The sequence below is a fragment of the Anticarsia gemmatalis genome, chromosome 4 (genome assembly GCF_050436995.1).
Source record: "Anticarsia gemmatalis isolate Benzon Research Colony breed Stoneville strain chromosome 4, ilAntGemm2 primary, whole genome shotgun sequence".
Taxonomy (NCBI): Eukaryota; Metazoa; Arthropoda; class Insecta; order Lepidoptera; family Erebidae; genus Anticarsia; species Anticarsia gemmatalis.
In genome coordinates this window covers 3,235,141-3,258,327 of record NC_134748.1, presented here as the reverse complement: position 1 = coordinate 3,258,327, position 23,187 = coordinate 3,235,141, and the positions used below count along the sequence as shown (strand labels likewise).

General features: G+C 39.5%; 1 protein-coding gene across 10 annotated transcripts in view; it reads right to left on the bottom strand.

Annotated features, from left to right (window-relative positions):
* Positions 1–3,199: 3,199 nt before the first annotated feature.
* The window catches only part of LOC142972231 (rho GTPase-activating protein 23-like), a 387,583-nt gene continuing 367,595 nt past the window's right edge, over positions 3,200–23,187 (bottom strand). For 9 of the 10 annotated variants that reach the window (XM_076113132.1, XM_076113129.1, XM_076113131.1 and 6 more), the window contains 9 exons: positions 11,194–11,349; positions 10,121–10,313; positions 9,572–9,780; positions 9,094–9,304; positions 7,858–8,117; positions 7,481–7,607; positions 7,008–7,245; positions 6,802–6,890; positions 3,200–6,215 (listed from right to left, as the gene is read on the bottom strand). In XM_076113132.1, the coding sequence (XP_075969247.1) occupies positions 5,461–6,215; positions 6,802–6,890; positions 7,008–7,245; positions 7,481–7,607; positions 7,858–8,117; positions 9,094–9,304; positions 9,572–9,780; positions 10,121–10,313; positions 11,194–11,349 (2,238 nt within the window). In that variant the 3' untranslated portion in view covers positions 3,200–5,460. Of the gene's footprint in view, positions 6,216–6,633; positions 6,693–6,801; positions 6,891–7,007; positions 7,246–7,480; positions 7,608–7,857; positions 8,118–9,093; positions 9,305–9,571; positions 9,781–10,120; positions 10,314–11,193; positions 11,350–23,187 lie in introns of all 10 variants that reach the window. The other variant, XM_076113139.1, reaches the window with a different exon arrangement.

The window sequence follows — 23,187 nt, the reverse complement described above, 5'->3', positions numbered from 1 at the left end:
AAATTTCCACAGCCTGTACGTTATTAACTTTAGTATAAAGTTCTTTCGGGTGCACGAATCATATGGTACTTATTTGAATCTATAATAGTATAAAATAGGGGACAAAATACAAAAAGATGGTTGCTAAATAGTAAAAAAATACTATGATTTTTTTTAAACTGTGTTTTTAAGGTCAATTTGGATAACTTGGAATTATTTGGGTAACATTGAACGTGGGAATTTGAACTAGAGTCGATTATTTTGTTCATATGAAACCAACATAATTGATAAAGATTTATTTTAGTTTTTTTAAAAAAAATTATCAATTGTCATTGGTTTCATATGAAAAAATAATCGAAACTAGGTCAAATTCCCACGTTCAATGTTACCGAAATGATTCAAAGTTACCCAGGTTGACTGTAGCGGAATAAGGCAAAAAACCAGGATCTCCACGAAAAAAAAAACTCAAAGAATGCTAACAGTAAAAATAGCCTCACTTTTTCCGCGACTGCTATTGGGCAGGCGGAGCACGTGGCATCGCCGTTCTGCTTCGATGTAGGGTACTTTTATCTTTTCACTTGTCAGTTACTAGTGCTACCTAAACCTGTGCTCTTGACACATTTATAGAAACTTTCCGCGTTCTAAAACTAGAATCTAAGTTATTCTTGCGCAAAAAGATGCTTATTTGTTGATTTTGGTTTAGTTTTTAGTGTAATTAAAAAGTAAGTTACAGTTTTTCGTAGACTGAAGTTTAAACTGTCATCTTTATGTGTCTATTGTGATAAGGTGTTGTAAGTGTGTACTCCAAAGTGTTTTTGTTTTATCATTATCGAATAATTTAGGTTAAACTCACACGAAAAGGACGTAAAATAATAAAACATTTTGCATTGCTTTTCTGCAAGTGAGGATTAATAAGTTACTTGTAAGTGGGTAGGTAGTTCATTCGCTGGACGAAGTGTCAGTGTCATCATAGGATCGAGTCACGCCGGCGCCGCACTCGCGAGCCAGCCTGAGCCAGCGTTCACGTAAGTAATAATTTTTCGTTTAAGCCGGTGTATACGTATGGATAATTGTATGTAAAGAGTGATAATATGATTACAATAGATGATGTCCAGGAGGCGCGAATTTTTGGATTTTGCACCTAACGTTTTATAAAATTAAGATAATTCTTTTAATTAATTTATTTTTTTATATTGCTTTTTAGTTACTAACTTCTAGTGTTCGTCTCGGTAAAAATCTCACAGTAGTTTGCCAAGCAACATAAAGTTTAAAACCGAATGAGCTACGAATTCAAGTAAAGATGACCGGTGCCGCAAATTAAGTAGGTAGGTAGTTGACTGGTTGAAGGAAAATATCTGAAAGTTGTCCTCGTAAAAGGTTCATCTAAAATGCTCGGGCTATGTAGGTATTTATTTCGTAAATAATCTTGAAATTGTAATTATTACAGACTGAAACATTTTATTAGTCACTCATTAGTTATCAACTAAAATACGATACTAGAATGGTCTCTACAATGTATTTCTATACTAAAATGTGTCTTTTACATTTCATAAAGAGTAACTGATTTGACTGGTAGTCGAGTACCCTATTAACTGATATGTTTAAATTCCTATGTACCTACTTACTATTTTCAAAAGTATACTTCTCGTACAATTTGTATAAATTTTTAACATGATAATCTAAAACATAACTTAACAAAAAGTCAGGAATCTGCCACAACATATGTTCACACTGTCCGATATTCGCGCGTTGGTGGGTATGTTCCTTGTGAACGTAACGTTCGCATGTAATACGAATTTTCTTCTGGACGACGTCTTATTTTATTAATTAGTATGTGTAAAATCCCCCTATCTACGGCAATATCCGACCGACCAGTCCTTTTCAAATGCGCCCAAGTCATCCTGTCTTCTCCGTTTAAATCATATCCTGCCGCCTTTGCCCAGCAGTGGGACACTCAGAGTCTTCAGAACTTCATGAGTCACGGGTGACTCATTTCTCTATAGGTACAATTTGAGACACATTTTTCAGTTTTTATTTTGCAATTCAAGTTGATGTCATTAGGTAAAAACTAGGATGATGAATATAATATAAGGTAGTTTCGCTTTTAATTTAGTTGGGTCTCTTCTTTATTAGTATAGTAGGTTATAAAAAAATACATTTATTAAGTACAACCATCGATTAATGGTTGAACTTAATAAATGTATTTTTTACTTGAATTACATACTTAAGATTTTTTTATTTTATTTCATAGGTCATTCTTTGAGATTTATTTTTATTTCTCCAGGATCCTATCAAAGAATCCTGACTTTATGACATTAGAACTACTTTGGGACTCTTTTAAACAGAGAAGAATTATTAAAATCAATAAATACTCAATCTAACGGGTTTTTATAACATTAAATAATTTTAAAAGAAATTTTTTATGTGTTAGTGTGAAAAAATTGAGTTAGTGAGAATGCCATATTTTTATACTCATTTTTTACTTTTTTTGGAGTACGCCTCTTCGTTATAGGACTTGGGGCAATTTTGATCCTTCTTCTTTGCTGTGAAAGTAACACAAACCTTTTTATCATTAAGTAGATTATAGTTTGCGTTCGCAACAGTACTCTAAAGTTAGAAGTTAGGTAAGTAATTACCTTGTTACATTATCAATTTCCACAATCGGAACTGTAAAAGTGAGCATTTCTTTCGCACTGAAATGGACATTGGTGATGAGAGTGCGTGTCCTCTACTTTCTATTCCCTGCCATGAAGTCAACTGGCATTATCATGATAATATGAGCCATAGTAGAGAGACTTCGATGTTGTGTGTACCTAGTATTAGGCGGATATATTTTTATTTTTGGTGACATGTAAGAAGGGTGTTTGGGCTAGATATCTATACCATGATAGAAATTAAATCGTTTGACTCGTCATGGCGGGGGCACTCCCATGCCCGCAAATGCTATCTATTTTCCCCTTCAGTGCATTAAATAGTAGGTTGTCTGTCCATTTTTTTCCTAGCCAATTGGGGTGTATCACTGCTGGGCAAAGGCCTCTCCCCCTTTACTTCCAAATTACACTATCGGTGGCAAGCTTCGACCAGTCCTTCTCATATGTGACCAGCTTCGTTTTCTTTCGTTTGAGTGTTCTGCACCTGCGATGACTATCCCCTGTCCAATTTAGCACCGGCTTATAAAATACTATTAATGTTTGTGGGAAATAAATCAAAAGCAGTCATAATTGATTCAATATTTTATTTTCATTGCTCCAAAATATACACAATGACAAATATTGAAAATCTGGATTGATCCATATTTGCAAAATGTCTTTAAAGGTGTTTATTTGAATTTTATAGCTGATTACACGAAGAACATGAATAGATTATTTGAATACAAATCTGTTGCAAGCAGACACTCGGGCGTCCGTCGTGTTGGCGGACTATCATTGTCTTTTATCGTGTAACGAGCGGCGCAACGCTCACTACTGCCATCTAACGTCTACGTACAATATGATTCAGTAAAATTAGTAAATTCACTGTTCCTACATTAAATGATATATTTACAAATAAATCTTTAAAAGGAACGCTTTGCAAACATTCAACAAACTTGAGATCGTCTTAACGTAAAAGATGGTATAAAATTTAAAAAGTTAAAGAACGAAAGTCTAAAACATTTTGTTGACGAAAATATTTACAATAATAATTACATTTTCTTTTCTTCAAAATGAATTGTGCCGAATCACGTTTTACATCTCTCACAAATAAATAACAATTGAATTTAGCCTAAAATACTTCTTTGATAAACAAAACAATAAAAAATAATTGCATTCAACAAAGCTACGATAACAAATTTAATATAAATTAATGATAAAAGAAATGTACAATTTTTACAAAGCTAAGAGGGATCACGTTAATTATTATCACTGTAATGTAGTGTTCTGTTAGTCGCAGTTAACTGGAGCCGATGTTGCATACAATACACATACAATACACGTACAATACATTATTATATACTGTTACCATCGCGGTATCGTAGTGAATATCTTTAACATTATTACATATACGTATTGCATTCAATATTTACAATTTAAACACCTCATTCATATACTTTAAAATGAAATCAAAGCGTTTACAATCTACAAAATTCTGACAATATAATCTAATTAATCATCGTCGTACTTCACATACATTTTGTTGTCAAAAGGTGACACAACAAGGTAACTTTAATTCGTACAAGTTATCTATATTATAATTGAGAATTGTGCATAAAATTCGAATCAGCTAAATCTATTGCGAAGGCAAGTAGGTGATGTATGCATTTCATTTATAAATCCATTTAATAATCACTATTATGAAACTCCTGGAGAACCTATATTACTTAATTCTTATTATTCTACTTACAGCTAAGTGGTGTTACAGTAGTGTGGTCAGAATATCTCGTACCCGATGGGTATCTAATCACTTATCAGACGAGTTAAATATTAAGCCCTGGGGCACCATATCTAATAATGTTCCATAGTCTGAACTAACTACATACTAGTAGCACTAATGTTAAAGTATTATGCATTATGTTTTGCACTGTGTCGCGTCATAGTTCCACAGCGACTCCGTGCATAGTAGACGAACAGCTACAGGGGGAGTCGCACTACAAACAAATAATGTAGACGTGTGGACCGCGCTACTCTTTACCGTCTACCTACTAATTATATTCATATTGGAAAGTGCTTCATCGTTTCCGTTGATATGGTCAGTTGTTTCGTTGATAACGATAACATCCTAATCCTTGCATTCCTTTCACCGATTCGTTCCTTCACTCTAATATACGCTCCGCGCATGCATTATTCTGTTTCTATGTCAGTTTCATATCATTCTTTGGCATTATTTAGTGAGCTAAGTTCGTCTAGACTTCCACTAGTAGATTGAATTTGTGTGTTACCGATAATTTCCATCTAGTCCACGCTTATAAAATGTATTGCACTACTGAATTCATAATTTAAAATTGAATCACTTTCGTTTTGTAATCATCATAGACATAATAATTAATCTACTACCTACGCCTCAGTTACAAGTTAATATAATCGTTTCATAATATTGTAATATACGTACGGAATTTCTAATTCTCAACACGCTATAGATATAATGAAGAAGTAAACGACTCTGAGTATTATAATCATTCGTAATATTATACAAAATACAGATAGATACTTGTGACCTAATCTACTCAGTCAATTGAATCGAATCAAATAATAGCCTCTCTCGAAATGAAAGTTTCGAACCGTCAGCGTCGACGCGGTAATGGATGAATGTAAATCAGACTCGTATCGGATGTTTCAGAACGGGACGGCGCTGCGCTCGCTTCCTCGGGAGCGGAGCCGACACGCAGAGTCGTCCGTCGAGGGGCAGCACAGAAGGGAACTATCAATAGAGCACCACTCGATCAATAGGCACCGGGAGGGGCGATAACTAAAGAGACGTGTACTTCTCACGGTCGGTCCTGCGCGGTCACACGTGCGACTCCAGCGGGTGTCGCGGCGGCGGCACGAGCGGCGCCGGCCACACGGCCGCCAGCTGCGCCAGGTGCGACAGGTCGGGCGACGACGTGCGCGTGTGGCGCGCGCTCCAGCCGTCCTTGTCGAAGTCCTTGGTGCCGCCCACCGTGTGGCGCCGCTTGATGCCGCGCTCCGGCATGCCGTTCTTGCGCTTCAGCTTCGTGGAGCGGCAGCCGGCCGCCTCGCGTCGCCGCAACGTCGGCTCGCGGCAGTTCACGCTCTCCGAGCGCAGCGGCCGGGCACTACGCTCCGGCGAGCGGCCCAGCGATGAGGAGCGCTTCAGCTTGGCGCCGTCGTCGTCTGCGGCGCGGGGCGCGGGCTCGGGCTCGAGCGCGGCGCTGTTGCGCTTGTTGTCGTGCGGCGGGTCGGCGGCGCCGCAGTTCTCCTTCTCGGAGTCGTCGAGGTCGGGCGGCGCGGGGCGGCGGCGCGGCCAGGCGCGCTCGGGCTCGTCGCTGGAGGAGGACGAGTGGCGCGTGTCGCGCGCGAGCCACGCCGCCTTGAGCTCGTGCGCGCGCGCGGCGGGCGACACGCGCTCGTCGCGCTCGCTGTTGTTGTCGGAGGGCGAGGAGGCGCTCGACTTGGTCTCGGCCTCGTCCTGGCACTCGTCCGCGTACGGGATGCTGCCGTCGTCGAGCGGCGACGAGTTGTTCAGCGTGCGCAGCTTCTGGTCGAACGTGCTGGTCAGAGAGGACACCAGATCCCCGGTTCCTGCGACAACGGAGCGGCTCGTTAGACGGTGACGGGGGTTAAACGAGGGTTAGGCACAGACGAAAGCGTGTTAGAGTACTGCGGCGTAGTTATGTGACGTTAAATGACGATGAATGATGATGTCGTATGTACATAGAGTAGGATGCGGTGTGATATGACGTCACTCCGGCCCTAGACTGATGCACGAGCATATTAAAGCCGTGCTGTGACAGCCGCCGACGGAAAGCGTTAGTTTTATCGCTACATTTGTTCACATCTATTCTGATTCGATGTTGTGATGCGCCGCTCTCACACAGATATATTGTTCGATGCGAGAGCGACGCGTCATGATCTGAGGAACACATGTGAATAAATATTCGGTACGTGTTAACGGCCGCATACACGCACACATTTGCAACACACGCTCACATTCCTATACCTTTTAATGTGGACAAAAGAAAGGGATTGCTGTGTATCTCTGACGTCAGTACTGGACACCTAGTGGGGCAGATAGCGGACACTTGTATTACACGGGTAAATTGTAACAATAGTATAGGTAGTCCCTGGATCTGTCAGGTAGACTAGACGAGCGGGAGTGAATACTGACCATCTATGGAGAAGTTGTTGAGTGCGTGCGTGTGCCGCGAGATCTCTTGGCGACCGCGGCCGAGCGCTGCCATTGTGTCTAGTTCAATTCTGGAATAAAAAATTTAGTCGTTAGTATTTTAGAAAATTGTAAATGAGGTCGTTAAACGATTATTGTTAAACAAGAGAGAGAGATAATTAGGAACAATAGTGGTACAAATGACTTACTTATTAACACCATCTGTCCTGTTGACGTATTTATGGTTGAGTCCGTCGTAGTCTGCCAAGGACGTGGTGAGGTGGTGCGGGGGTGAGGTGAGGGGTGAGCTGGGCGGGGAGCCGCCGGGCGAGTCGCCGCGTTTGTCCTCCGCCTTCTTGTCGGGCTTGGAGCGCGGCTTGCGCTGAATCTTGCGGTTCGCCGCTGATATTATCGACGACACTATATCTCGCGTCGATACGTCTTTGCCTGAAGATTAAGATTTTAATGTTAATGATCGTAAATAATATGAAATTGCGCATGTTTTTTGCGTTTTGTTTTCAGGCAGTTGGCTCGCCTTCTGAAGAGGGTTCAAGGACAATTGAAAATTCAAATACGCAACAAGAACCCAGTAATTTAAATTGAAGCAATTAACTCTCATATTTCATTAGTTCGCTAGTGCAATGTACATTGTTGTTGAAATAATTGGCAATAATGTGTTTACCTTCAATCTTCTTAACATTGTGTATAAGGAGATCGCGCGACGGCGCCGGCGCAGGTGATAGCTCGTCTGCCGTCGTTGGCGGCTCTGACGGAGGCTCGCCTTCTTCCTCTTCGAAATACCATTCGTACTGAAATAAAAAGAGTATCATCAGTACATTTGCTTCCATGCTTGATCAGGGTAGTCCGTAAAAGAAACGTTAGTTTACTGCACGAATAATCGACATTTAAAGATAACATCGAAAGTTACGGTGAGAAGAAAGGTTGTTTGGCTCAATATTTTTCATCCAATTAAAGTTTCAGCTAATTTTTAATATTCTGGTGGTCTCGAAACTCTAAAAAGATAATCAGTTTTTTCTCGAATTATCAGTAGGTACTCACATGTGTTAGGAAAGATTCAATGATACGACACTGACTGGACATGTCATTAACCATGGCCAGCATATCGTCGCTGGCTGCGCGGACCAACGTTGGCCCAAACACGATGGCCAAGTTTCTCGCTTCCATCTTATTGAAGGCGGAGTGTGCGACCACTCTGCGCAAATGTTGGATCAGGTACTTGAGTGTTTCGTAGTGCGCTTCAGGTAGCGCGTGGACTAGCCGCCGGAGTTCACGGGCGCGCTCTGGTGACCGGTCAGCAGCTAAAGGAGGGACAAAAAAAGTTATATCATCGTCGTGGTAGAGAACTGTTGACAAAAGCCAGCCGGTAGATGGGGTTAAGAAGGACCTCTACTAACAGGACAGCATAAGTACTATTTGTTTGGATCTAGATTCTAGCAGAGGAAGACAAATTCATTCTTTGAGACAGCTCATGAAGATTCTAAAAAATTTTTTTTTCTATAGATTAAATATTTACCTTGTCCTTATCGGAAAGGATAATTGCTATCGCAAGAAATACTATAACGATGACAGGAAAACGTAGACAGCAGCTAGCATTTACATGTAAATAATTTGTCAGTGCGAAGAAAACCCGCTGAGTGTGACGTCAAACACAACGTTGTTTCTCGGGATGAATATAAATGATCAAAATGTGATACAAGACGCTTGAGGAAAACTTGCTGAAGGGAAAACGATGTAGTGATTTATTATAAATAGTAATTGTGGGAACAACTTGACAAAATGACATTTGATGTTCTTTGTTCGCTTTCACCGCAACTCAACGTAATGATAAGTTTTGTTCGTGTAATAATCATAACTACCCACACTATTTTGCCGCTCTCGTTTTGTACAAGGAAAAGGATCGTACTTTCAAATTGTGTAACTTTTTTGATTGGTGCATTATGGATGAATTGTAACGGTAAGACGGCAGGTTTTGTTTTGATTTAACAATAGGATTGCTGTTTCTTTTTTCTTTGAGTATGATTACGGTATTTCTTTATCCACAGTTTTGGCTTTCTAGTAAGTTTGCATATCCTTTTGCCGCTTTCATATTACTTTAACGGAAGTCTTGGAAAACTTTTTTACACTAATATTAGAATAGTCTCCAAGTTCAGATACCCAAAAAGTATCTTAGGGTTTCTTCGAAAATTTAAAAGAACTTAATTTTTTCTTCATTTCTGTATTTACATATTAATAGTTTCTATCCCTTACTATTTCAAAATTGTATGTAAGACTCACCGATAAAAGCAGGATATAGTTCGGCGGTGAGCAGTGGGTCGGGCAGACGCCTGAGGTATGCCTTGAGCAGGCTGGAGGCGACGTGCACGTCAGCCCAGCGCGCGTCGTTGGCGGGCGGCGGCTCCCCGCGGTCCAGGGCCGCAGCCAGCGCCGCCACACCCGCGGCGTTACCAGGCACCCGGTACACGCCCACTGTACGGAGGCCGTACGCCTGGACGAACGAACAAGTGTTATAGCAAGGTTGGTAGATAAAAAATGTTAATAATAAGTTATGTTGTAACTGGATTTTTAGTTTTCACCAGTCAAGATGATAACAATGAAGATAAAGGAGTATTAACGTAATGGTTAGATGTTTCAAGGAACCATGTAAAATATTTCTATTATGTATGCATCGCACTGCCGTTAAAGGTTATATTTTTTTTTTCCGTGTAAAAAATACTTATTTCAAGTAATAGTTATATTTGCTTGTGACACTTACCTCAACAGCATGTGCAGGTAATGTCACTGCCCTCGGAACGAACGGGTGCTCAGGATCCGAGGGGCATCGCTCGAGCGGTGCGCCGAGCCAGCCAGTGGCGGGCGCAGCCGCTGCCGCCGCGCCGGGGTGCATGCGCCGCAGTTGCTTCGCCATGCGCCCCTTCCACGTCTTGTTCTTAGGCGACGATGGCAACGTGGGGGTCGGTGGGCCTGAATAACCAGATATTTCCAATAAAACCTTGATCTTAGGCACAAGTCTCTTTATTTTGAGAAGCAGGATGCGCTCCCCGAAAGTTCCTTGGACGTCAACAATTTCTTGAGGCATGTTTATCTCAGTCGTGTTCAACGTCGACTGAGCGTGAAGCGTCAAAACACTAGAATATATACGGACGATGTCTCACTCGTATACGTATATACCGTAGTGTAGCGACCTTGACAGTGAGAATTTATTTCTTTGGAATTCCCGTATTTTCCCTAATAATTTTTTTTATATGACTATTTCCAATGAATTTTTTATTACTTGGCACTTTCCTAAGTTTGTGGTACTTACCAGTAGGTGACCTGTTCCTGCCGATCTTCTTGGTGCGTTGCGGCGGCAGGGGCGAGGGGCAGTCTTGTTGCTGCTGTGCGGAGAGGGGTGCGGGGGTGGCGGGCTGTGGCGCGGGGTCCGCGGGGGGAGGCTCGGCCGAGTGACGCCGGAGTGCTGCCAGCCATCGCTGAGCGTCTGCTGCTCCACCTTCGGCCTGAACAAATACAACAACATAAGATCTTGAACGAAAGCGAGCGAATAGTTAAAGGTTAGTATTGAAGACAGAGCCGTTTTTTTATTGCTGGCATGGTTTAAATTTACAATTCAAATGGTTTTCCTTTATTATGTCATAAAACAGTTGAAACGAGTAAATGAATTCAAGATTTCCTCAAACATCTGACATAGGCCATAGTATAAATAGAGAATAGGAATCTTCATACAAAAACAGAATGAAAGTGGCTGAAATTGCGCAGTTAGTGAATTCATTACTTATGTTACTAAAACGATTTATCAATGTACGCATAGGTTGGCAAACTGCCGCGCTAATAGTTGAATTGAATAGAATGTTACAATGAAAATACGTAACCGTCCTCTGTTCGTAGAGACGATAAATTTTGTAGACCAGTCACGGTTGACTACAATTTATATGTTAGTGATAGAAGTTGTTTTAGCTAAGTGCTTGATCTAAGAATAATTTAAAACTAAGTCCATTCAACTTTCTGTAGTATTTAATTCTTTCTATTATGCCAACAGTTTGTTATTCCTACGAAAGCTTTAGCTTTTTTTTACTAAGGCAAAGTTGTCTATGAACTATAAAAAAACAGTAGTAATGCATGTTTTCCATCATAATGTTCACTAACATAATTTGTAGAGTGGAAGCTATAGATTTGAAAAGGGTTGATTAAAAGCATTAATTTCCTTGAGACTACAACTCTGTTGCTTGTATTTTATATCTAATGGCGCAACTGCAGTATCATCATATTGCTTTCGTATAAGTTTTACAAGTTAAATAGCAGTTCGAAACTTCAAATTTTGATTCCAGATTTGGTGGTGTTATGAGCCTATTAGATCTTATGACAAAGATCCCCGTTTACCTGTAGTAATAACTCAGCACCAGCGGCTGTAGTGACTCGGACGACGTGCTTGCGCTTGGTGTAGTCGTCGGCGAGCGCGGCCAGCGAGTAGCGCACGTCGAGCGCGTCGCGCGACTGTTGCGCGTCCGTGCCCGCGCCGCTCACCGCGCCGGGGCTCTGCAACAAATGGAATATAAACTTTACATATGTTGCCTAGTTTTTTCTATGGAGCTTTTTAAAAGATATAGGTATTTTGACTTGTTATAAAGTTTCTGGTGTAAACAGAGGAGGGAAGTCGTAAACTAAACTTTGGATTTGACTAGACTAGTTTGACTGAGATGTCTTAAGACTGAAGGTTTGAAGGTTTTCTGTTACTAACTTGTCTGTTTAATATCATTTACGCGATTGTAGTTTAGGAATGTTTTGTTTGAAGATTGACGACCAAAAGCTTCAATCGTGTGGCAATATTTTACCAGGAAAATAGTATCGTTATTTATGTTCTGTGTTAAAATGTAAAGGAAGTTGTAAATATGCTTTTACCGATGAAGCTTTACATTATAACGTCGGAGGTCAACGCAACGAAATCGCGTGACTATCGGTGACGTAAAATATCGAAAAATGTAACAATAGGTAACATAATCTTGGCGCTACTCCATTACTCTTATCTATAACATACAAAAAACTGTATGACGTTTGTAAGACGAATCGCATTTTATGATCTTCCACTTCAAATTTATTACGATCTAGACTTACGAAACAAGAACGTTTTAGCGATAAATATAGACCGAAATAATTTATATTATCTCGTATATTAAAGCAAGCGTGTAATCAAAACGTTTCGAATGTTAAACAAAATTATTGTAATTACGCGCATTCCGAAAAACAAGTTACGGTCAAATCGTGAGGCGACACTTGACGGAACTAAAAACCGTCGTCGTCTAGCTTTCACCCCCTAATTATAGGTATTTCAAAAAGAATAGACATGAATCAGACAAGTGCTAGTCGTGTAACGTGTTAGTTACAGAGAGAAGGCGGCATTAATCGAGTGTGGCGACGAAACGAAACGCACGAGGTACAACCGACCGCGCGCGGATATGAAACAGCGCTATCACTAAAATAATAGACACGTTTTTTCACGGTACTGATTGTATCTACCAGTTAATGTCTATGAACTATCTGCCATGAATCTTCGAGACGTTTAGACATTTTTAACTCGAGAAGACAGACATATATCTCGTGTAGATTTCTTTAACATGTCTGAAATAGTTCAGACAATAATTAGCAATATTTTACTCACGTGATAAAAGACTAGTAATTAATGACGAATGCCAAATACTCAAACAATTGATTACTTTCTGAAACCGAAAACATATTTTAACAATCTTCAAAATAGTAACGGTTCGGTAAACGATTGACGAAACTAAAGTAGGTCATCTTTGAATAAACATTTTACTGCTGCCTATATTGTAGTAGTGAATAGGTTTTGTTAAGTAGCCGGCGCGTGTTTACAGGCCCGAGGCACAAACCGAGGCGAGGCAGTGGAGCCTAGTTACTCGGAGGAAATCGAAAGTGCAAACTCGGTCGCGTCTTCCGCGGCTTTCTGCGTGCTACATCGTCACAGCGTGCGATACGGGCCCTTGACATGATACTTTATGAGATCGTCAACAAACGCAAAGGTTACACAGTCTTCATGTCTCAGAATCGTGATTCCTATTTAATTACGCGGTTAGAAAGGTCAGTTTCTTTCACGATATAAAGTCACTGTTTTGTGGAATACATTTTAAACATAAACAGATGGTTTCAGACGGTGTTATAAATCGCACTTCGCGGAAAAACATGCGCTAATTATTTATTTCTGACGGTCAACCTCTTAACCTTTAACCAAAACAACGGCGACGCGAAGGCGTCACTCGAAAAATGAGCACATCGAGTTATTAAAAAGACAATACTTTATAGAACAATAAAAAGCATTAGCTTATCGTGATCGGATACAATTTGTTCTCAATTTTGGTTTATGTGAGAAAACGTTCGTGCTTTCAATGGTCTCGAAAATGTTCGGACAGAGATAAGAATCGATGATTTATTGAGCCTGACCCACATCAGCTAATTTCCGCATGTGTAACGTAACAGTGGAGTAAAAAACACGTACGTCTGTCGGACGACAACATTTCGCGTTTGCAACCTATTCACATCGTACGCAATTAGTGGGTCAACGTCTTGTCAGAAGTGGTACGGTGACGTAACGAAGTGCACGTATAGTGTACCGAGAGATGCTAATAAACAATTAACAGGGAGCCGTAATGAGGATGCTCGTTGACTAGGCTCGTTGACGAGACCCAATGTGCGCTCATTATATAGAAAGTAAACGAAAGAATTTCTAAACTATCGAGTAATTGACCCGATAACTGTGGGCACTGGCGGCACCTCTATCGGCGGTAATAGCATATCACTTTACTTGTGGGTCAATTGCCTGTACGTAGTACCTTCCAATAATCGTAATTGCGAGGCGTGTTGTCTGCAACGCCTGCGCTTATACGACCGAACGAATTAAAATGTAGGATCGATCGCTTAGACTATTAGAGATCGATCGGACCACACCTGCCAATGCTTTATTTTATAAAAGAAAGAATACATTAGAATTACAAAGTTTTTAAAAGATTATGACGATTATATTAGAATTTTTGTATATTTTTTAAATCTGGGGTGTTGACAATACTTGCATGCTCACCAATATATCGGTGTACCACAGAGTCATGTTTTGGCCGTAGTCCACGCGCGTCACATGTGAGGACGGGGCGTGTTGGTCATTGTCACAGCTTGGCACCGCCACCGCACAATAATGCACTTATTCGACACACTCAAACAAAACAATTCCAGCGAACTTTACAGGTGAATTCAGATCGAGGGCATTGGCCCTCACGAGCCACAAACTTCCGAAATATCACTGAGATGAATGACATAAATCGATCCCGAAAATATCCGAGTATTATAATATATCAATCAATCACCCGAACGGAGTGCTCGGCCGAATCGATTCCGGTCGTAAAACAACACTGTGAAAATTAAATAAATTTCCGGAAACGTATAGTGCAGCGTACCGGCGGGCGGGCGGCGCTCGCGCGCGTCTGAAGGACTATGACGGCGCTCTGTCGATCTGCGTCTGCGCAGAGAAAGTGCTCCCGCGCAGACTCCGCGTCGTCTGCCAAAACGTATTTTTCACGCTACTGAAACTTATGCTGTTTTCCGGATGGCCCATTCAACACAATAGTATTGTGAAAATGATTTACTTCTCTATAATAGACGTTTATTTGGGTAAATATATTGTTATTGTGACCAACGAAATTATTTAGTTGATCCGACTTATTGTCAAGATATTTTATGAAAGAAATTAGGTAAATAGTTTTCGTTGATTTTGAGATTGCAACAACAAAGCTATTGACTGTTGAATTTGTCGAATCATTTGCTGTGCAAAAGAACTGTTGTCTATGTCACGTTCGTTCACAGATCCGGGTACATCAATTTGCAAAGTGATTTATAATCGAGTACTCGTGAGAATGACCGTGTCACTCGTAATTTCATCGGAACATCGACCGTACCGAGCGTCAAACGCAATTTGTCATACTTTTCCTTCTCGTCACATAGGGCTGTGCAATTTCCCAGACATAGCCAGACACAAAGTTCTTTAACCCTTTTCCTGACACAAAATTAAGTATGACGTGTGATTTTCCAAGTATTCGTTAGTAACTGTGAGAATCTTTACAGGATACATTTTTAACAAGGCTATTAATATATATTATCTGTGTCAAGTGACAACCCTTCACACGATTTCCTTAATTTGTCATTGAACCCAAAGTTTTCGCACTTTCTGTTTGGTGTTATAGAGCGCCAAAGTGAAAGATCGAATCACTATCGATCAAAATGTTGACTGAACTATAAATGATGTAGTTGCTAACACTTTTGACAGGCTGAGTCACTACCACATTACGCACGTAGGTTTGTAATAAAAACTACAAATTCAGACGTACAAAAGTTATAAGACTCCAATGACTTCACTGACTGACGTCCTGATTGACGCCCGTCGACTAATAGTCGATTCTCTTATTACCATTTGAATTGCGATTGCGAATCATATTGTGCGTACTCGTGAATAGAACACAACGGTTCTTTGCAAATATGTCTTAAGCGTTTCCGTAATATTTGCGTTTCTTTTTTACGTAACGTGTTATGACGATTTGTGTAATGATTTGGTCCAACATTATGTCGATTAAATCTACTTATCGTGACTAAGTGACGAATAAACAATGGTTGCTCGGATGATTCAACAGCGGCGTCTTGTAAGATTTATAGTGCGTGTAGATCTATAGTGGTATGGGTATGTTGCAGTTCGATATTTGGTAATATGAGTCACAGTTGCGTAACGACAAAAGCCAGTGAGCCCAGACGTCGTCGGCGCTAAGAGGGCTATTTGGTAGCAGAGATCGCGGCGGATATCACACGCTCAACAATTAATTTTACGTTACGTAAATGTTAAAACGGCAAAAGTGCTACATTGTTATTCAATTTTACGGACGTTTAGTGATGTTATATTTATTAGTGATCCAAGTCGGAGATAACGTAGCATTGTGTTGTTAATGCATACTTATTGTATTCTACAATTTAATACATTTAAGTTTGCCCGTACGACGGTGAACAATTTGATTTCAAGTGCTAACTTTCAATTCGATATTTTATCCAGTAAAAGCGTTTTATAACTTTCTATTTAATGGCATCCTGTATATTATGAGTGCGGGTTTAATGTGGTGATTTGCGTATTTATCTATCGTTTAGAAAGTATAATAGAAACCAGATCACTTTGGTGAATGGGTTCGATCCCGATCTGCCTTACGTTATATTACGTCAGGCTCCAGCGTCATACACGTATTTGGGTCAGTTCGTTTAATACGTTCATGTTTTATAACCTATTTTATTCTATTTATATCACTGTTGTCTGGAAGTAGAACGGATATGCGGCCTACGTGGTCACCAGATGCGTTTTATGAAATTATACTTTGCGAATAAATCCTAGAGCGCGCTAGTGTCAGCCCTCGTTCAGTGAATTAACATTCATTCATTCATTAATGTGGGTGATGATAATTTTGGCGTAGGTTCTGTTAATGAGCGCACTGCAAATAAAATACGTTAGAGCTTTAGATAAATGGACCGTTAAATTAGGGAAATTTCGCGAAGTTAAGGAGTTCATTGAAACGTGTATGAAAGCACGTACGAGTCGGAACGTTCAAAGCGTTATGAGACGAGACTGTTTACTAAATAAAAACTCATTATTAGCTTGAGTCTGTTTATGTTGATTTCTCGCAACCTTCGCGATAAATTTCAATAAATTCTGCCGACGACTGAAAGTAGCGCGTGTATATTTTCGCGGTATTCTCAAAAGCGATGCGTGGTTTAAACAAGGCATAATTGTGAACTGCAGTAATACAGTTGGAGCATTGTAAATAACAAACAGAATCTGATTAATCGTAATTACGTTAGTACTAGTATCTAGAAATCCAATCAAAGTGCAGTGTGGGCGAAGACACCAAAAGCGATCGAAGCCTTAATATAAGTAATGATAGAGCCGATAGCCTACTTGCGAATTACGGTCATAATAACAATGATAACGTTGCATAACTAGTTTATAATGTTTTTTGTTGCAATCATGGCGTCTGGGCGGGCTCGTGACGTAAGATGGGTTAGGGAATGATTTGTATCTGTGGTCGAGGCGTGGTACTAATGTTATTATCATCATTATCATCAAACCATAGATGTATTATGTGCAAATATTGCAATGTGGGCTTTATTTGATAGTGTTTTATGCCCTACATTTAACTACATCGGTGAAGGGACATTCGGACACCCACTTGATCTTAGCTTTCAATCTGTATACAACTGTCCTCAGTTTTTGAAATGCCTAGTCCATTACTAAAGCTATAAACATATTCTAAGGTAATACAGATTTAAAGTTAACCCAAAAATAATGCTGTAATACATAAACAATATTTTATTGAATAAAAATGTATCAACATTTAACTAAAGTATGAGATCAAAAAGTCGACATGTCAACACAATATTGGTATAAATTTGTCACAAAATAAATCGTTTAAATCGCAAAAGCTTTTACCCTCATTCCGTGTGTGAAGCAGCCTCATTACATCTTGTATGTTTACGGAACAAACCACAATATTTTGCGAGGAAGTTCTTGATTGACATATCTCAGATAATTTCTCTTTTTTCAAGCCGAAGCCATTTATACTATGAAGAAAGTATTGTACTAGTATTTGGTTCGAAATATCCTGTTCTTGTTTGAGGGTTAGTGGCTTTTCTAAGTGGTTCAGTCGCCTGGTTTCAAAGCAATCCACTTATGAAAAATAAGAAGAAAATAACTTTAAAAATAACGCAGTTTTTTTTCCTTATACTGTTGCCCGACAACTTCCTATCCTGTTTCCTATTCCTAACCTATCAACATATTTTTTCACGTCAATTTTCAAACAATCTTAACAAATCATGTCACACCAATAGTTCTTAAATTGTAGCCAAAGGTGTCATTTCACTTTGTGAGCAATTAACTAATCTAAAAATAAATTCGACTACAAAACAATCCAGTGCATTCCAACTAGTTTTCGTAAAATTTAGAGCATCTTTTTGTTAGAATTGCTTCTTAAACAGCATGAATCAACGATAGGTAAAATTGATAGAAAAGTACGAACTCTTTCTTCTTAAAGCAATAAGTAATTGGTTGTTTTGTTTACCGTGATGTTGACCGAGATGAGCGGCGGGGCGTGCGCTGCGCTCCGGCGACGGCCGATGACGCGGAACCGAACCGACTACCCTAATGACTTCATTAATTTCGCCTGGATCAATGTGCTATTGTGCTATTACTTGCTGATGAGATATAAGCACGGCTCATTTATATGAAGTTTCTTGTTAATGGTTACGGCTTGAGTATGCATAATGATCGTTTTTGCTCGTATATCAGGAGCATGCATCGAATGCCGAAAGACCTTTTAATGCCTGGTCGATGTAGCCAGTATGTAAACACCATTAACGTTAATAAAAAGAATCAAATTAGTACTGACGAAGTTTTCTACCATTGAAATGATAAACAAAGTAGCTTAGAAAATTTTAGTTATGTATTGATAAGAGCATGTTTGCTTGACTATTGCTTACTTTATTCATTGTGCTATGGTATCAGCAGTCAGAAGTTACTAGGAACTTGTGTTTTAGACATCAATAAAATTGAATTTTAGAAAAATCTAAGAAAAGGGCAATTGTTGAAGACTTTTCTTTATTGTAAAGTTAGTTTTGAGTGTATTTTTCTAAGCATTAGTTACATTATTGCTCTATGCAAAATATTGCACGGTAACTAATATGAAAACCAGTCAGATTAATTTCTAAAAGAAAGTATATGTTTATAATCGTTACACGTGTGCATTCCCCGGTGTAATAATTACCGTTAATGTAATTGAACACAGCCAGTACATTAACTCGTAATAATTCAAGAAGATAGTTTCAGTACTAAATGTTGATACTAACCGGTTTATTTTCCGCTATTTTATTGCTATTGAACACTATACGGGAAATTAGTATACGATTATTTTGATAACATGAATATACTGTTTTCAGTTACGTATGTAAGTTTGTCTTTTCATTACGTGTTTGTAATAAGTTTTATTTTTCAGAAGTGAGTATAAACTGCTTGTGGCATGGTAAGTAGTGTAACCGACTGTTGATCATGAGGTTTCGGATTCGATTCCCGGGTCGGGAAAATTGCTATCGGTATTTTGTAATTTAGGTATGTTATGTTGTTTTTCGATGGTAGTTTGGCAACGTGCCCTATTAATGGCAACAGGCTCGCCCTATTACATGGGACCAATATTGTTTATTGCAAAGCGTATGGATGGGTGTTTCATACCCTTCTGCCTAAGCCTTCGTGTTTAACAGGTGGGATATTATGTATGTATACGTTTGATGTTACCCAGAAAATGTAGTGTTATATTATTTGGATTCATGTAAATATTTTGATACGAATGAAAAGATGCTCTACTTTCCTTAATCTGCTTTTAGTTTTCATTTTCCAATCGAGATTGTTTGTTGATGTTATACTGTGTTCGAGGATATAACACCACTTATATTCGTTAATAAACACGTCATAAACCTCGCTAAAACAAATTCTACCGTGAAAATATAACGTAGGAAGTTCATTAAATTAATTAAAACGATGCCTCCGTTTCAGTCAAACAGTTCATTGACCGATAGACACAATGGCGAAATTCATGTCTAACATAATATATTAAATAAAAAGCTATTACCACAATGAAATCTAACATTTGACAGTGAGTGACTTGTACTATTAATCAATAATTATTATCACTTTCTATCTTTCGTCCTGACGTGAACCCATCATAGTGAAACGTTTTACATTGATACAAATTATTTCTGTCACATACATTCACTGATTGATTTCTATCAGGTGGTCCACGAATTCACTGACAGCTTCTACCGAAGATTTATTAACCATATATTATAATTAAGAATATATTTGTTCTATTAGTAATCATGTAAGCGATTTCGGGGGAGTCTACCGACGACAGCTTCCATACATCATTCGAGAGGTTAGTTCATGAATCACGAAACGCTTTGAAAGACAGTAAATATGCAATTAAGGATAGAAAGTAAACAATAATAATTGGCAAGCGTCCGTCAACCCACTCGGTTATTGAATGAGCACATAGACACGGAAGACTTGCTGGATGAGCCATGTGGGCGCATTGTCTTCAACGAGAAAGTTCCTTAATGCGTAACTGGATGAGTAAGTGGATTGTGCAAGGATCGTGTTACTGCACGAAGGTGTAGTTCAGTCACAAGAGTCATTTCACGTTTGTTACTCCCACATACACCACCCCCTGATGCGGTCGGAAACACGTTTTGCAAAGGGAAGCAATCCTTTGACTTGTCAAGTGCAAAACGTGATTACATACAACTCGCTGCCAAAGCTACAGTATAGTTTGAGTCCATAACAGTTACATAGTTCTGATAACTACGTAGGTAGGTTACAAATAGACTGCGTATGCAATAAACTATAGGTTCTGAAACATTGTCATTTGTCCTACATGCCGTGGAAAGTAAACATTGTTATGATTGCAAATAACCTAAGTCGTTGCATAACCGCGCGGGCCATAAATTGTATAATGTCACATTTCGTACATTTTCGCAATCGTTTCCAGCGATTCTATATATTTGTTCGGCGGGTGTGCGTGGGGTCGTCGACCCCGGCAGCGTTGCGGACGGGCGGACGCGGCGCATGCGTGCGCGCACCCGAACGATCGCAGGATAACCGATTGACAGTAAAGAGCCTACAGATGCACCACTATTGCGATTCTATTGCTATTGAGAATGCACAATGTAAGCTGTTTCATTTAGAAATCAATTGAAATGCCACGTGTTTGGTTTTCGTAAGTCTTCTATTATGCTTTCAATCATTGCTTGTCTGTTTGTTTGACTTCTTGCTGTCCATATATTTAGATGTTACCATATAAATTAAACGTACCAAATATAGGAGTTATTTGACAGAAAGATCTAAAAACGAAGATTTACGGCATTTAGAAATAACAAGAAGCTCGTATGTAACAAGGACTCCACAAAGGAATGTTTCCCTGCGCGATAAAAGTACATTTTAAAGACTTCCTGCTACATTATTGGTAACACAAAGGCAACCCAATTTCTTTTAGAAAACATTTAGAAGGGAGGCGATAAATCCGTTTCTCGGGAAGTGAGTCAAACAACAATATTCTGTGTCGAATGGTTACTTGTATTCAATCGGTTGTGCGATTGGAGACAGTCCAAATGTCGAGAAAAAAGTTAATCGAATTTGTGAAAGCGGTGGAAATGATACGAGTATCGGTGGTAATGAGATGTGTTCGATGCTTCGTATCGAGACGTCGCACAAGTATATGTGCGAGTGTGTCGTCCGTGCATGTTGCGTACAAGGCAGACACTCGGTCTGGCTCCGCGCTCAGCGGCCATGTGGTGCGATATGCGCTCGCGATCTTTATTATTACTTGCAATCGAGATACACACGCTTTGTTTACTTTGATGTTAAGCCGATAATTAAGCTGGAGTTCTAAAATATCCGGCTATTTTACAGTGCTCACAAACTCTACTTTTTAGAAGTTGTCGAAAATTCTTGTAATTTTAACTAGTTTTTCTGTTTTTTACACAAAAAGTAAACAAATCGCACACGATACGATTTAAACAACACTTCGAGGAAATCAAGCGCCAGCCATAAAATGTTTTCCTTTTATGTACCGTTACTGTGCGCTTGTTTTTTACTATTTATATACAGCAATGTGCAATGTCACGCAATCACAAGTGATACACTTAAAAGAACATCGTCACTTCAGCACTAAGTGTTGCAGCGCGTACAGATATGGCACATATCAATTACTGGGTCGTGTAATGATGAAAAGCTTTCCCCACAGTAACGGTTCACGCCCGCCACTTGAACGTACCCGGTAATAGTCACCATTAAATGGTCCACTGAAGCATGGATCGACTTTTATTAAATGCACTATTAAAGACCGTTATCATCCATGTTTGGGCATCAATGATTTTCTTAAAACCACAATTAAAACAATTAGAAGAAAGCTGGATTTCTTAACTTCAAATTTACTACAAAATAAAAGTATTCTTATAAGGAAAACTTCTCTGTTTCTAGCCGAGATACAACTGAGACAGGAAACCACAAAAAGAGTAAAAGAAAACGATACAAAAAGGGTAAAACATGGTCGTGCAATTAAAGCACTAGTTACGGGACAATCCGAGGCACGCACGTATGTCAGAAATGGCTAAACTCGCCTGACCGTTGGTAATGAGTGGACGTCCTGGTGCGAGCGGCATCCGTTCTTGGAACTACTTGGAAGTAGTTGGACATAGTACGATCATGAGTGACAGACAGACGGACGCTCGCTACAATGTCAAACGAGATGGTCGGTGCTCGGTACTCCGCACGACGGAAGCGGTACGACGCGTTACACCGACGACCGAGTGTATCGAGTAAATCATGCAGTTTTGTGAGACAACGATGACAGACGGTTTGTCTTGTACCAACAGATAGATTTATAGGTTTCTGGTGCCTGTAAATGCGAAATGTGTTGTTGAATTTAGAAATATAAATATTTTTAAAGCTTCTTTTATTTAATGTTCTCAAAGTTTTATGGTAGGTATGTTAAAACAAAAAATATTATTTGAATTTATAATTTCCCAAAACCATAACACAATCGCCCTTGCTCCACTAAAGAACCATAATGCCGACATGAGTTTCAAATCATTTACTATATTACTATTGGGTCAATGGCAAGATGTATAAAACAGATTTTCGAAATCACTGAAATAGTTCACGAATTAAGAAAGAGCCGAATGCTGCCAAAGAGTTATAAAATAAAGTTAGTGATGTGATGTGACTGACATTTAGTTTACAAAGGGCCGGCGCGGGTTCATTGCGAAACGTTTTTTAAAATTCGACTAGCCGCCATGTCGTAATACGTGCAGCACCATGTTATGAGCATTGAATACGACATGAATCATCCATCGCGGCTGTCAGCCGACCGCGGCGCTTTCACGTACGACACACGCGCGAACAATATGCACTACTTATGTGACTACCATTACTTACTATTAAGACATGAAATACTCTACTATATGTTGTTAATAGGCTTAATGACTAGAACTTTGTGTGTAGTTTTGCAACACACATTTCGGGGTTGCCATTTCTGACACCTGTCAAAAGTAGTACCTACGCTTTCGATACTAGTTTCGAAATAATTATGTAGGTTCCGTTACTATAATAAGTTACCATAAAAAATAAGTAGCCATTACATTTGATGTATGCGAGGCTCACATTAGTACAGCGAAGTGCTAGCAATATATTCTCGATACATTTCATAATCTGTTTAAATTAAACGTTCTTCCGCACCTTCCTGA